At 38.0% G+C, this 13,643-nt stretch overlaps 1 protein-coding gene across 3 annotated transcripts in view; it reads left to right on the top strand.

Annotated features, from left to right (window-relative positions):
• SLC4A7 (solute carrier family 4 member 7) overlaps nucleotides 1-13,643 on the top strand; it is a 105,205-nt gene that overhangs the window by 56,230 nt on the left and 35,332 nt on the right. For 2 of the 3 annotated variants that reach the window (XM_039242713.1, XM_039242712.1), the window contains exons 7-10: nucleotides 7,573-7,688; nucleotides 9,666-9,823; nucleotides 11,440-11,527; nucleotides 13,251-13,397. In XM_039242713.1, the coding sequence (XP_039098644.1) occupies nucleotides 7,573-7,688; nucleotides 9,666-9,823; nucleotides 11,440-11,527; nucleotides 13,251-13,397 (509 nt within the window). Of the gene's footprint in view, nucleotides 1-1,359; nucleotides 1,729-7,572; nucleotides 7,689-9,665; nucleotides 9,824-11,439; nucleotides 11,528-13,250; nucleotides 13,398-13,643 lie in introns of all 3 variants that reach the window. The other variant, XM_039242714.1, reaches the window with a different exon arrangement.

Genomic DNA, 13,643 nt, shown 5'->3' on the forward strand with positions numbered 1-13,643 from the left:
GAAGAAATCTCTTAGGGACATAAGCTTAATTTAAAAGTAAGCCATCTATGTCACATTTTACCTCTTTTTCATCATTCATGTAGTGTATATTCTCAGCTTTTGGGAAATGAGTTCATTTACTCAAAGAGACCTTATTAAATCTTTTCTCCTCATGTGGATGGTTCCTGATTATTCCCTGATTGTCAGCTGGTTCCTTTTAATCATAACACAATGGCTGTTTTCTCTTAAATGCCATTTTAGTATGGACATTCTGTTATTTTGTTGTATTATAGTTGTAATTTAACAGTTTTTCTGCATGTGGCTTTTGTTTTAACTAAATGGTGGTGGTTCATGGATTGAAGATTCATCATTTTCATACGTCTTGAGATCTCTTGAGTATGTGGCTTTGATAACTTAGATCATATGGGATTGTCTGCCATATCATATTTTCCCTAAAATCAGTGTTACTTCACTAAGGTACATGTCATAGAACACCAGGTGTTTGAAATATAAGTATATACGACCTTTAGAAATATGCTAGACTTATTTCATTATTGCCATTGTCGGTGAGAAATACTTTATTATCTAGCTAGATTAACAATTGTATTACTTAATTTTATCTGCTGTATTAGAAATGGAGGCATATTTTAGGGCATTTGTTAATATCTTTAGAGAGTTCATGAATATCCTTTCAAATTGACACTGTTTTTTTAAAAAAAATTCCTATAATTTGTCTTATGTTTTAGACTTTTACCTGGGAGCACTACCAGTGGGTGATGCTCTAATAATATGAAGATTTGGTATCAATTTTAAGTTAGGAATTATTAGATCATGTGGGCTTTTCTTGTGAGGGATAACTATCTGTAGCAGTTTGGTACAGTTTAGGAAAAATACACTAAATATAAGCTATCAATACTTGTAAGCTTTGTTTAGGGTTTATTTCTTAGATCATTCTTGAGTTGTATTCTCATTTGCTGTTTATCGTTTATCAACTTTGCACTGATATTGTTGTTTTTCTTTTAAAATGTTATACCATGGGGCATTTTAATTACTAACAGAATATTTCCACCCTCCTCGCCTCCCCTGCCTCCCCCTGCCCCCTGTCCCCAGCCCCTATCTGTCATTTGTATTGTTTTTTATTTTTTGTTTTGTTTTTTTGGATACACCTTCAGGGAACTAATGGTAATTTCAGCAACTTTTCAGTGACTTTCTAACATTTAGAAATCTGATGGCCCCGCTAACTCTGATAGCGTTGCAGTTTACATCGTAAGTTGATTTTGTGTGTGTGTGTGTGTGTGTGTGTGTGTGTGTGTGTGTCCGTCCGTCCGTTTGTCTTCTGCAGTGAACTTCATCATGTTTCATTTATTTGTTTTGTCTCAGGGGAAGGCCTGTCAGCCTCCCGGCACTCTTTGCGAACAGGCCTGTCTGCCTCAAACCTTTCCCTGAGAGGAGAGTCGCCTTTCTCCCTTCTTCTCAGTCATCTTCTTCCTTCTTCAAGAGCTGAAAGCCCTGCAGGCTCAAGGTGTACAACCCCAGTACCCACCCCCCAGAACAGCCCTCCTTCCAGCCCTGGCGCCAGCCGCCTGACCTCCAGAAGCTCCCAACAGAGTGAGCCTCGGGCCCCCGAGCTCCTGGTCTCACCCGGCCGCAGTGGTGTCCCCACAGTAGTAATTCATCCGCCCGAGGAAGACTTAGCAGCACTGAAAGGCCAGGAGCAGAAGGCTGAGGACAATGTTGGCATGACTTCAGGCAACTATTCGCATCCTCCGTGTGTGGTGCCCCTGCCTCTGCCTCTCTTGCACGCGGAATGCCTGTCAGCACGTAGCTTTAGCGGCTATGTACATCATGCTTACAACTTCCTTTGACTTGTGCATGGTTTGTTTTCCTTCTAGTGTACTATAGAAAAGAGCAGACTTCTTTAAAACATTTTAACTTCTAAAAAGACTCTGAGGGAGACTACACATAATGTAGCCCTTTCAGACATTTTCAGGCTTTTTTATTTTTTTTTTTACAGGTCAAGGCATTTGAATGGTTCAGATAAACATAGAAATTTTTATAAGCGATCTTTTAATTTGCTGCGATTTTTAAAAAATGGTGGCTTTTCTTCTTGTGCGTTTCATTCATGATGAGAATGAATACACGTCAGACATAAATTACATGGGGTGACGTGTCTCTTACCTATTATTCGGTGCTTTTATCCAAGGATTGCGGTATATTTTAACCTTCCTAACATAAGTAGGATCGAATGTTCTTTTCCTCATTTTGTCTCTGAGAAGATTGAAGTTCTCCAGTGACTACCTGGAATCATCATTATTTTAAGACTAGTATTATATTTGGAATAGACTGTAATTGTCCTCTTTTGAATGCCACATCTATCTTTAATAGATTCACCGTGAAATTTAAATTCACCGTGAAATTTTCAGGACCTATTGTTGTGCCTATAGTGATCCTGTAGTTGTAGCTAGGATCTCTTTTTGTCTGTGAATTAGAAAAATTATTTCCTAGTGGTTAAAAGGTTTATAATTCATCTAAGATTATATACTATGGTAATTTTGGCTCTGTGTTGTCTGTTGAGATACATATGTTTAAACATCTGTATCTTCCCACCCAGTTCATATAAAGAAGTATTGTTTAATGACTACTTCTTACTGACAGCTAAGTGTCACTGTGACATGGGAATTCTAGCTAGTCGTTTTCATCACACAAGTATTACTGCATTTCTCCATAATACTGGTAACCCCCAACACTTCACTGGTAGCTTACATTTACTATATTAACCTACATAATGTGTAGGCAGAGTTGTGTAAGTTAGGTGGATACACCCATTTTCAGAAACTCAGACTCTGAAAAGTTAAATAACTTCCCGAGTCACAGAGCTAGTAAGCGACAAGCCTAAGTGCTCTGACAAAATCATCGTGGTCCTGCCACTAGATGACAAACTTCTTTTCTGTATTGAATTTCTCCAAACACACCAAGTGTGTGTTTGTAGTCAAGTTTGTAGTCAAGGCTCATTGTAGTTGCCACAATATATTATACCTTTTAGAAGTAAAAAATGGAAGTAAGGTGGATAAATCATTGTAACATTAATTATGATGATAGTTACAGCTACCATTGTTTAATAGTTTTTCCACACACACACAGTGGCATTATGATATATTAAATATATCATATTTATAATTTTCCTAACAATTTGATGAGGCTCATATTATCCCTAGTTTATAAATGAAGAAAACCAAGACTTTAAAGGTATTAATATCATACCATAAATGACCAGACCGAGGAATTGAACTTAGATCTACCTATAGGGAAATCTATAGAATACTATTTCATTGTAGATTTTGGTACTTCATGGAAAACATATAATGAGATAACTGAACAAAAAGAAAGAAATGCCAGAGTTATTTACTTGGAAATAATCAGCACTCTTTTTTTTTTTTCTTAAAAAAATTTTGTTAACATTTATCAAATAGTTTTGAGAGACAGAGAGAGACAGAATGTGAGCAGAGGATAGGCAGAGAGAGACGTAGAATCCAGAGCAGGCTCCAGGCTCTGAGCTGTGAGCATGGGGCTCAGACTCCCAGACTGTGAGATCATGACCTGAGCTGAAGTCAGATGCTTAACCAACTGAGCCACCCAGGCACTGCTTTTTAAAAACTAATTTTTTGGAGTCACTTGGTTAAAATTCCGACTTTGGCTCAGGTCATGATCTCATGGTTTGTGGGCTGGAGCCCTGTGTCAGGGTCTGTGCTGACAGCTCAGATGCTGGTGTCTGCGTCAGAGTCTGTCTCCCCCTCTCTCTGCCCCTCCCCTGCTTATGCTGTCTCTCTCTCTCTCTCTCTCTCTCTCTCAAAAGTAAATAAAAAAGAATAAAAATAATAGAATAAAAAGTGTTTAGCATTTATCAGCACTCTTAATTACAAGGAACCAGCAAGATTTACTATTCTTCCTTGAACAAGTTATTTTATTTTTTTAAAGCTTATTTATTGAAAGAGAGAAACAGAAAGAGAAGGGGAGAGAGAACCCCAGGCAGGTTCCATGGGCACTGCCAGTGCAGAGCCCGACGCGGGGCTCGATACCAGAAACTGAGATCATGGCATGAGCTGAAATCAAGAGTCAGACGCTTAACCAACTGAGCCACCCAGGCACCCTGCACAAAAGTGATTTTGAAGTTAATTCCTTGCACCCAGCTTTTCTTATTTTACCAGCTTCTGCAAGGAATTAGAAATTCTCTGTAGTAACTAGGAGGTGGCATACGAGTTCACAGTGGCTCGTTAGGCCATGTTGTTAACTGGATAAAAGCAGCAATTAACTGAAAATCGAGGAACATTATTAAGCTTTTCTCCTCCTTTGCCAAAAGTATGCCATGAGATTTAAAGAATATAAGTTAGAATGGAGGGAAAAGAGGGAATTTCTAAAGGTAAGAAAAAGCTCCTAATTACTGTTTAAGAAGACTTCTACAGAAGGTATGTAATTAAAATAATAGGGACAGCTGTATGTTATTCCCTTGTTGAATTGCCTTTGGTGATTCGAGTACCCAGAAACTCTGCTGGAATTTCCTTGAAGCCTGATGTTACATTACAGGAGGGACGTGGCCTCAGCATCTTTTTGGACAGGGAACTAAGTTATTTTCCTAACAGTTACATTTTGGAGAATAATTACATGTAAATGAGTTAAGCTGCTTTGTAGTATTTGTTACTGTCTTCTGACTCGGCACTGTTGACACTTGGGGCTGGGCATGTCTTTGTCATAAGGGGCTGTCCTGTGCCGTGTAGGAGGCTTCACGGCATCCTTGGCCTCTGTCCACTAGCCGCCAGTAGCACTCCCCAGTTGTGACAACCAAAAATGTCCCTACATCTTGCCAGATGTGTCATGGGGGACACAGTCGTCTCAGTTTGAGAGAGAAACAGCATGAGTTGGGGAGGGACAGAGAGAGAGGGAGACACAGAATCCAAAGCAGGCCTCTGTCAGCACACAGCCCAACACGGGGCTCAAACCCAGAAACCAGGCAATCATGACCTGTCATAACCTGAGCCAAAGTCAGATGCTTAACTGGCCGAGCCATCCAGGCATCTCCTCCTCCTCCACCTCCCCCCCCATTACTTTTATTTTCAAACTTTCAGTGACAGAAGACTCTGATAGCTTTGATTTATCTTTCTCTAGTTAGATATGCTGTTGTGAGAAAAAAAGGTAAGGGCAAAATAATAGATTTACCAAAATATGATTTTTTTGGTGCCCCCCCATGTGATTTTTAAATCTCAGTATTGATTTAATATATACATGCAGAGCTTTTTCTTAAAGCAAAGAAATAGAGACTTTCTGTCTGTGCTAGTAAGAGTTTTAATTTTGGGGAATTTACTCATTTAATTCTGAGCACCCAGAATTTATTGCACAGATGGGGAGACTTCCCTTACTGATTGAGGAGACAGCCTTAACTGAGACCGTGAAGGACTACGTAGAGAAGATAATGGTGAAAAACTCTGACTTGTACTTGGCATGCCCGTTTTAATAGGTTCATGATGACCAGGTTACCCAAAAGACTTCAGATCACCATCTGGCTTTCTCAGCCTTGAGTTCCTCATCCTTTCTTCTTCCCCTTCCTTCCATGTGCGTACATTCCCCCCGCAGTCTACATCTCACTCTTGTCTCCGAAAGCTGGTGGCTGAGGTGATTCTGGGAACTTGCACATGTTTTCTTTGATGATACATCTGTGGATATAATACATGTTGTAGTTAGGAGTGCATGTGCTGCTGTTGACATGCTGCTGCCGCCAAGGCCTTCATGGTAATCTTTGATTTCCTGTATGGACTGAAAAATGCTGGTTAGCCTTTTTTTTTTTTTTTTTTTTTCCCTTTTCTTACTTGGGCAATGTAATTTAATAAAGGAATAGACTCTGTTCTGGAAGTTTAGAGACAAAGGTCAAAGAAGAAGAATCATGATAACCTTGCTCTGCTAAGCTAAGGTGGTGAGAAATGAGCTAAGTTTTAGGAAATGGTTTTTATTTCAGAATTGTTTAACAGCACTTCAGAGCATCTAGCTAAATAGTTTGCATATGCTTTTTTTTTTCTTTTTCTTTTAAGGTTTTATTTTTAAATAATCTCTACACCCAGCGTAGAGCTGGAACCCACAGCCCCAAGGTCCAGTGTCACACACTCCACCTACTGAGCCAGCTAGGTGCTCAGATAGTTTGCATATGCTTTTTATACTTTTGTTTTGGGGTCGTGGTGACATTCTGCTATAGGTACTTAACAGAGAAATGAGTATCACAGACGTCTTCAGTCATTGAGTTTAAGCAGTAGGTCCAGATAGCTTCATTTCAATGATTAGTTACAGTATGGTCCAGAAAAATAAAAGTTCCCTTAGATGCATCAGATGTGTCCAATGTGCTTACAGTTCAGGAACTTTACTAATAGTAACTTTAAAGTTTATAGGATTTAAGCACAGACTGCTTAATTGGATTTCTGTGAATCACTAGATTATTGTGAGTGGCAGAGTTAAAAGTCGAGTCTGTTGTAATTCAGTCTAGCACCTTTTCTTCTGGGGTGCTCTGTTTGGAGCAATATTATTCTATATTCTTGAACTAGAATATCCTGGGTGTTTTTGAAAAAAATGAGATACATTTAGTTGTAGAAATCTGTGTTACATACTTTATAAATATTGAGATTGGAACTTTTTGCAAAATTCTTAGTGGTGATGATTTGGTATAGGCTACAGGTTACGTTTAGGTTATTTTATTGTTGTGAAATATTGCTGCCGAATGTTACTTGAAATGAGCATTCTAAATGATTACACATTTATCTACCATTTCTAATCCAGACCAGCTAATTTTACAGGTTTGTCTGAGTCTTTTAGTTTTAGTGAGTTAAAATCACATGGCTACAGAGTGGCAGAGAGTGCTTATTTCAACACAGCTATGTTTGATGACAAAACCCTTTGTCTTTGTATTTATATTGTAAAAACATTGCTACCGTATTTCCAAGTTATATTTCTTAGGAATAATGGCAGTAGGCAGCACATAAATACTACCCAAGAGAAATGAAATTCTCAAGGAAATTATGATGATGGATTTTCTGAGGTGCATCTAGGGTTTATCAGGAAGTAAATAAGGTTACTGATGTAAGTATGCCGTGTGTAGTTTGGCATCTTTAAGCTCCGCAATTCGCATGTACGTTAGATTTAGTAAAAGTTCATTCCCTAAGTATTCGTAGTGGTGTAATCTGACTCTGTCCTTCCATCTTCTGTGTTGCTCACCCACTCACCTTTTTTTTTTTGGGGGGGGGGGGCAAAAGGCCACCGTTTTCGTAAATTCCAATTATTTTAAATGTTAAACAGCTTCATTATTGCTTAAAATGTACTCTAGTCTTGCTGGTATGGTACTAACACTGGCACTTTTTTTTTTTTTTTTTTTTTTTTTTTTTTTTTTTTTTTTTTTTTTTTTTTTTTTTTTTTTTTTTTTTTTTTTTTTTTTTTTTTTTTTACCTTGCACATTTGCTTCTAATAAATTATCACTTTCAGGATATGAGCAGAGTCAGTTTACAAACTGAATTTTCTCCTTACTGATTTGGATTTTGTTGTTGTTGTTGTTCTTAAATTCAGGTATTTTGGCCTCTCCACAGTCTGCCCCTGGAAACTTGGACAATAGTAAAAGTGGAGAAATTAAAGGTAATGGAAGTGGAGGAAGCAGAGAAAATAGTACTGTTGACTTCAGCAAGGTAATTCTGTCACTCACTGTAAATCTTCATAATCATTCTTACTGAGAAAATCACTAGCAATGTGGCTTTATTAGCACTGATTATAATAATTTGTTAGTAGATTGGTGCTTAGAAGACTGCACGTGATGCTTGTGATATGTAATTTAGGTTCAGAAATTATGAGAAAGGTAACAGTCCAAAGAGCTTTTGAATGACTTTATTTATAATTTTGCCCAAAGAATATGTGAGTAATATGGTATTTCCGTCTATACCTACCCATAGACAGATGAAACTTCAGGACCTTTTGAATTACTGGAGCCACTACCAGATCAGTTCTGGGAATGATGTTATAGCACTGGCGATTCAGCCTTTTCTTGGCTGTAATAAGATCCCAGAATTACTGTGGTAGAGTGTCTGTACTTTCTGGAATGTCCCTGGGAAACATAATTGGTGTTTGCCCCTGGGTAGGTAAAGGCATGGATTAAAAACAACCTGAACTATGATTTGTTTATTTTGGTAGATGAGTATTCAGATGAAATAACAAAAAGAAAACTTCAAAATTTCAAAAGAACAGGGCAAACAACTCCCACATTCAAATTATAGTGGAATATAAAGCATACTTTATATGAGTCCTGCTTGTGAATTATTGATTCTGTGTGGCTGTTAGAATTTTTTGATAGTGGTAGTTTGCTATAAGATACTCTCTGTTTTAACATGGTTGTGTCCAATTTAAGACTTTTAATTAAGTACGATTATTTCAAGTCAGATTCATTTTTCTTAGGCTTTTTACGTTCTTGGGCTTTTTGTGTGCAAAATCTGCAGAAAAGGAGTGTGAATGATGGTTTGCACTGTAGCTTTGCTTGAGCTACTTGTTCTAAAATTACAGAAAGCCTTGCATAAGGCGCATTAACTTATGCAGGAAGGCTGTTGCATTTTTAATTCGTCTGGTCTGACTTGATTATATTTTGGCTGGTGCTTCTGTTATTTCAGACGAGTGAGACGTATTCAGTAACCATACTGCAGGTCACCCCCGTTAAATGGATGAAATGTAACTTACAGTATAGATACCCTCTAGACATGGCAGATGCCCTTTCTTTTTGTTCCTCTGTCACAGTTTTGCTTTTTTTCACTTGGCCTACCCTCGCGCACACCTCCTTGTCTCCCGCTGGGCAGGAGTCTGCCCCCTGGCACTGTAGTTGTGGCACACTGGGTGTGGGACTCAAGAGGCCCGCTGTAAGTGCTGCTCTTATTTTTAATAGATAGCCCTGTAAGTGGTTGTTTAGTGCCGTGTGTGAAACCGCATACGAATGAAGTTCCCGTACTTTGATACTCTGTTTATAACCTCTTCTTTGTAATTATACACAGACTACTAAATTTGATTTTCTAGCACGGTCCTGTGTGTCTAGCGGTAATGGCTATTCATTTTCGTTTTAAATAAAAACAGAAGCAAGTTTTTCCACTTCATGAAAATACCGTGGAGTACACAGACCTCTCTAAAGTAAAAAGGACTTACAAAAAAATACATATCAAGTACAAAGGGGCTAATTCTTTTCTCAGATTAAATAAAAATGATCGTGAAATGAGTATTTTTTTTAGCACTGTGTATAATTTCATGAACAATTGTTAGTTTGTGAACTATATTTTTGTCCTTAGTAGTTTCTAATGAATCATGCTATCCTCACTGAAAATTGCCTCTAGTTTGTATGTTTGATAACTTCGATCTCTGAAGTAGTAAAGATCATGACAGTTAAAATGGTTGGGAGCATTGTTTGATAGATGTGTTCTGCCTGCTTTTTTGTATCTGTCTACTCCGTTCTTTTTATATGTGAGGATTTTGGTGTTTATATATCCATTAGATCACCAGTTTTGATTAGCAAATAGTAGTCTTAAAAGCGTTTTTCCTTTCTCATTTCCCTCTAAATAGACTCATACATGCCATGCAGATTTTCAAAAATGCCATGCAGATTTGATTTTTAAGTATTATTTATTTGTCAATAGGTTGATATGAATTTCATGAGAAAAATTCCTTCGGGAGCCGAGGCATCCAATGTTCTGGTGGGAGAAGTAGACTTTCTGGAAAGACCTATAATTGCGTTTGTGAGACTGGCCCCTGCTGTTCTCCTCTCGGGGTTGACTGAGGTCCCTGTTCCTACCAGGTAACCCTCTCGGCATGTCCAAAACCTAAAAATTTTTATCTATTGATAAAAGGGATAAAAGCTTATTTTAATTTATGTTTTCGTTGCACTGAATGCTTTGACTAGTAGGGCATCAAAGAGTTCTCTTTCTTTCTGGAATTAAACACACACACACAGACACACACACAGAAGGAAAACGTCCTTTAAAAAATACTTAGCCAGGGACGCCTGGGTGACTCAGTTGGCAGCTCAGGTCATGATCTCAGGTCATAAGATCGAGGCCCGTGTCGGGCTCTCTGCTCACAGTATGGGGCCTGCTTGGGATCCTTTCTCTGTGCCCCTGCCTGCTCTCTTTCTCAAAATAAGTAAACATTTAAAAAATAATACTTAGCATTTATACCTTTATAAGAAGTTTGGTGTTTTAGGAGTTGGTTTAAAAGACCCAGCCCATCATTTCAGACAGATGTATTATGTGCTATGGAGCAGAACAGAGTTGAATCCTTGCTGTGCACATTTATTGGGAAGGTCAAGTCTGACTTAAGTTTTCTAAGCTTCATTTATAGAATGAGGATATGATTACTTCATAGGGTTGATTAAATGTAATAATGTGCCTCTGAATTAAGCAAAATGCATTTGTTCTGACCTGACCAAAATTTTCCGTTCAATATACTAAGTAAAAAAGAAATTGGGTAACATCCCTAAGAATTAGCAAGTTGTGTTATAGAGGATAACCAGTTTGTTAGTTAACTGATTTATTTGTAAACATAATTGTAAATTAGAATAACTTAAAAAATATTTGAAAAATCATTTTTATAAGATGAAAGATGAAGAATTAATCGCAATTTGATTGGAATACTTGTGCCTATTTTTAGTACGCTTTCCTGAGTTGCATTAGTGGTACAGTGTTACGGTAAGTGAGAGAAAATAATTCCATAGATTCACACTTAAATTCTCATAAAGCAAGAAGATGAAATGCTTCCAACTTGGGCAAGTGTGAATATTAATATTTTACTGTGGTAGTCATGAGGATACAGTAGGCAGCTAAATGCTTTTTATTTAGTCACTTGTAAATAAATTAAAAAATAAAATAACGTGAGGTTTGATGTTACATTTGTGGATTGTAACATAATTCTTCCTTCCATAGTCCCTTATTTACCTTATTAGAGTCTTTATCCAGACCATAGTTTGAGGGGTTGTATACGCTGAACTTTTTAAGTAGGCAAACCTTATTTGTAAGTATCTACTGAGATTGGTACTTCCCTTATTTACTAATTTACCTTTTTTTTTCCAATACAGATTAGATCAAATTATTTACTCAAATTCAAAAGGGTAAAGAAAATGGGATGTTTTCATGTAAACCACTCAATTCTGTAATCACTCTTACTGTCAGGAGGATGGGGAACGGAAGTGGGGGTAGAGAGTTAATTACACGTGCTTTGCTTAGTTTTGAGGTCTGCTTTACTGTGAGTAGAGTTGTCATTTTTTTCTTTTTTCTTGGTGATTGGTGTCGGGGGGGGATGGAAAACAGGTCTGAATGTTGTTTCTGTGTTTACGTGGGAATGATTTCTTTATGATTGCCTTGATTTGGTTTTGTATGTTATTTATATTGAAGTCTGTGTATTTTACTGTGTCTTTAGGTTTCTGTTCCTGCTATTGGGTCCAGCAGGCAAGGCACCACAGTACCATGAAATTGGAAGATCAATAGCCACTCTCATGACAGATGAGGTAATTAAAATACCCTATGAGGTGGGCACTGAGTATGCAGGCTGTAACATCCGTTTGAAGTGGAATTTCAAATCCTTTTGAAATGGACACTGAATGTAAAGCATATAATATATATTCAATTACAGTTCTCTTTTTGTTCATAGTGAAGTTTGAAGAATTGTCCTCGCTGTCTATCTTCCCTTATCTTATTCACTCTTCAACCATTTACCTTTGGTAAGATCTTCAAGACCTTTCTGTCAAGATCAGTGGATACTTTTTTGTCCCCCACCCCCTCCACCACCTTCTTGAAACTGTCTCCATCCTGGATATCAGGATGTCATTATTTGGGTTTTGATCAGGACTTTGTCTTTTCTCCCCCTCCTGCTTTTTCTCCGTAATTTCTCTCTGCCATTTTTGAACCCCTTCTTTGAGCTTGGCCTGTATTGACCAGGACTTTTGTTTTTCTTCGGGGCAGAGCTTTGTGATCAACTGTTAGACGTGTCTGCCTTGTGTCCCTAAGGCATCTGAAATTCCACGTATCTGAACCTGACTTCCCTTCTCTGTCCTGTCCCAACCACTTAGTCACCAGATTCTGATTTACCTCTCAGTGTGTTTTGCATTTAATCTGCCATCTCCTTTCCATCTCCACTGCCATTTCTCTGGCTTGGACGCTCTCACCTTTTTTTTCTTTGGCAATTAAAGCGAACTTTATGGGTCTTTGACAGTATTTTCCTCTATGCTGCTAATAACATGCACTCTTGAATATATCATTGATATCCAGATGTATCTTGCTATATATGTATGTTCACATTTAAACTCTTGACCATTTGGCTTCATAGGGTTTCGCTGATCAAACCTCTGCATAGTTCCTGAAGCTTTTATCCTACTACTACTGTTCACCCTCCTCCCCCATTTTTTTCTGGCCACATTAGCTTCCTATTAGTTCTGATGTTTTATGCTCATTTCTGCCTCTGAACAAATACAATTGCTCTTCCCTTTGCCCAGGTGCCCTTCACCGCCCCATCCCACCCTTTGCATGGTTTCTGTGTCATTTCATTCCGATTTCTCCTGTGGTGTTACCTCCCTGTAGACCTTCCTCGGTCGCCGTGTTCTTCTCAATCAACTTCCCTTCCTTAACCCTGCTTTATTTTTATCAGAGTATTTATTAGTACTTCCAGTTACATACTTAATGTAATTATTTGTTTCACTGTCTTTCCTTCTAGAAAAAAAGGGCCCTGAATGTAGGGACTTTGCCTTATCTATGTCCAGTGCACTATCCACAGTGCTTAAAATTGTGCCTAGCAAATGATAGGCAGACAGTAAATATAAGTCATCCAATGCCTGCATTTCTTAAGTAAAATATTCTTCAGATCCATGCTTATCTCTTAGGATAAATGACATTAAAATGTCCTAGAAATTGAAATGACCTGCCACAGTGTTATTTTATTCTGTGATGACTAGTAAGCATTTCCCATCCAGAATACTCTTTTTAAACAAGTTATTCTGTGTTAATGCATCACTGTTTTCTTTTGCTGGTTGATTGTTACTAATTCATCTGGTAATGCAGTTAGTGGGTTACTTGTTATGGTTGTTACCTGGGGTGGAATGGAGACCTGCCTGGGATAAAGAGTTTAGGTAATTACCTTTACTGTAGACTTATTTGTAATATCTAGAATAGGTTGACTAGATGTAGCATTTTCTTTCAACTTGAAAATCCTTTCACTGAATTTTTTTTCCCCTGTAGATTTTTCATGATGTAGCCTATAAAGCAAAAGACAGAAACGACCTCTTATCTGGAATTGATGAATTTTTAGATCAAGTAACTGTCCTACCTCCAGGAGAGTGGGACCCTTCTATACGCATAGAGCCACCAAAAAGTGTTCCTTCTCAGGTAAGAGTCCACACAGCCCTGTGAGTTGCTCTTTCCTAGTTAAGCTGTGTTTGGAAAGGTTATGTACATTTTTATGATCCACAAATCAAAACTGTATAAACAGGTACACTCAGAGAAGTTGTGTCCCTGCCATATTCCGTGTGCCTTCTTACCCCAGTACCCACCTCCCGGGGAGCACCTTTGCTCTTCTAGCTTGTACTCAGTGCAAGGAGATGTAAACATAGTCTTGTTACCTCCTCTTTCTTT

Source organism: Hyaena hyaena, unplaced genomic scaffold (genome assembly GCF_003009895.1).
Source record: "Hyaena hyaena isolate Hyena2069 unplaced genomic scaffold, ASM300989v1 scaffold_216, whole genome shotgun sequence".
In the NCBI taxonomy this organism is placed as follows: domain Eukaryota; kingdom Metazoa; phylum Chordata; class Mammalia; order Carnivora; family Hyaenidae; genus Hyaena; species Hyaena hyaena.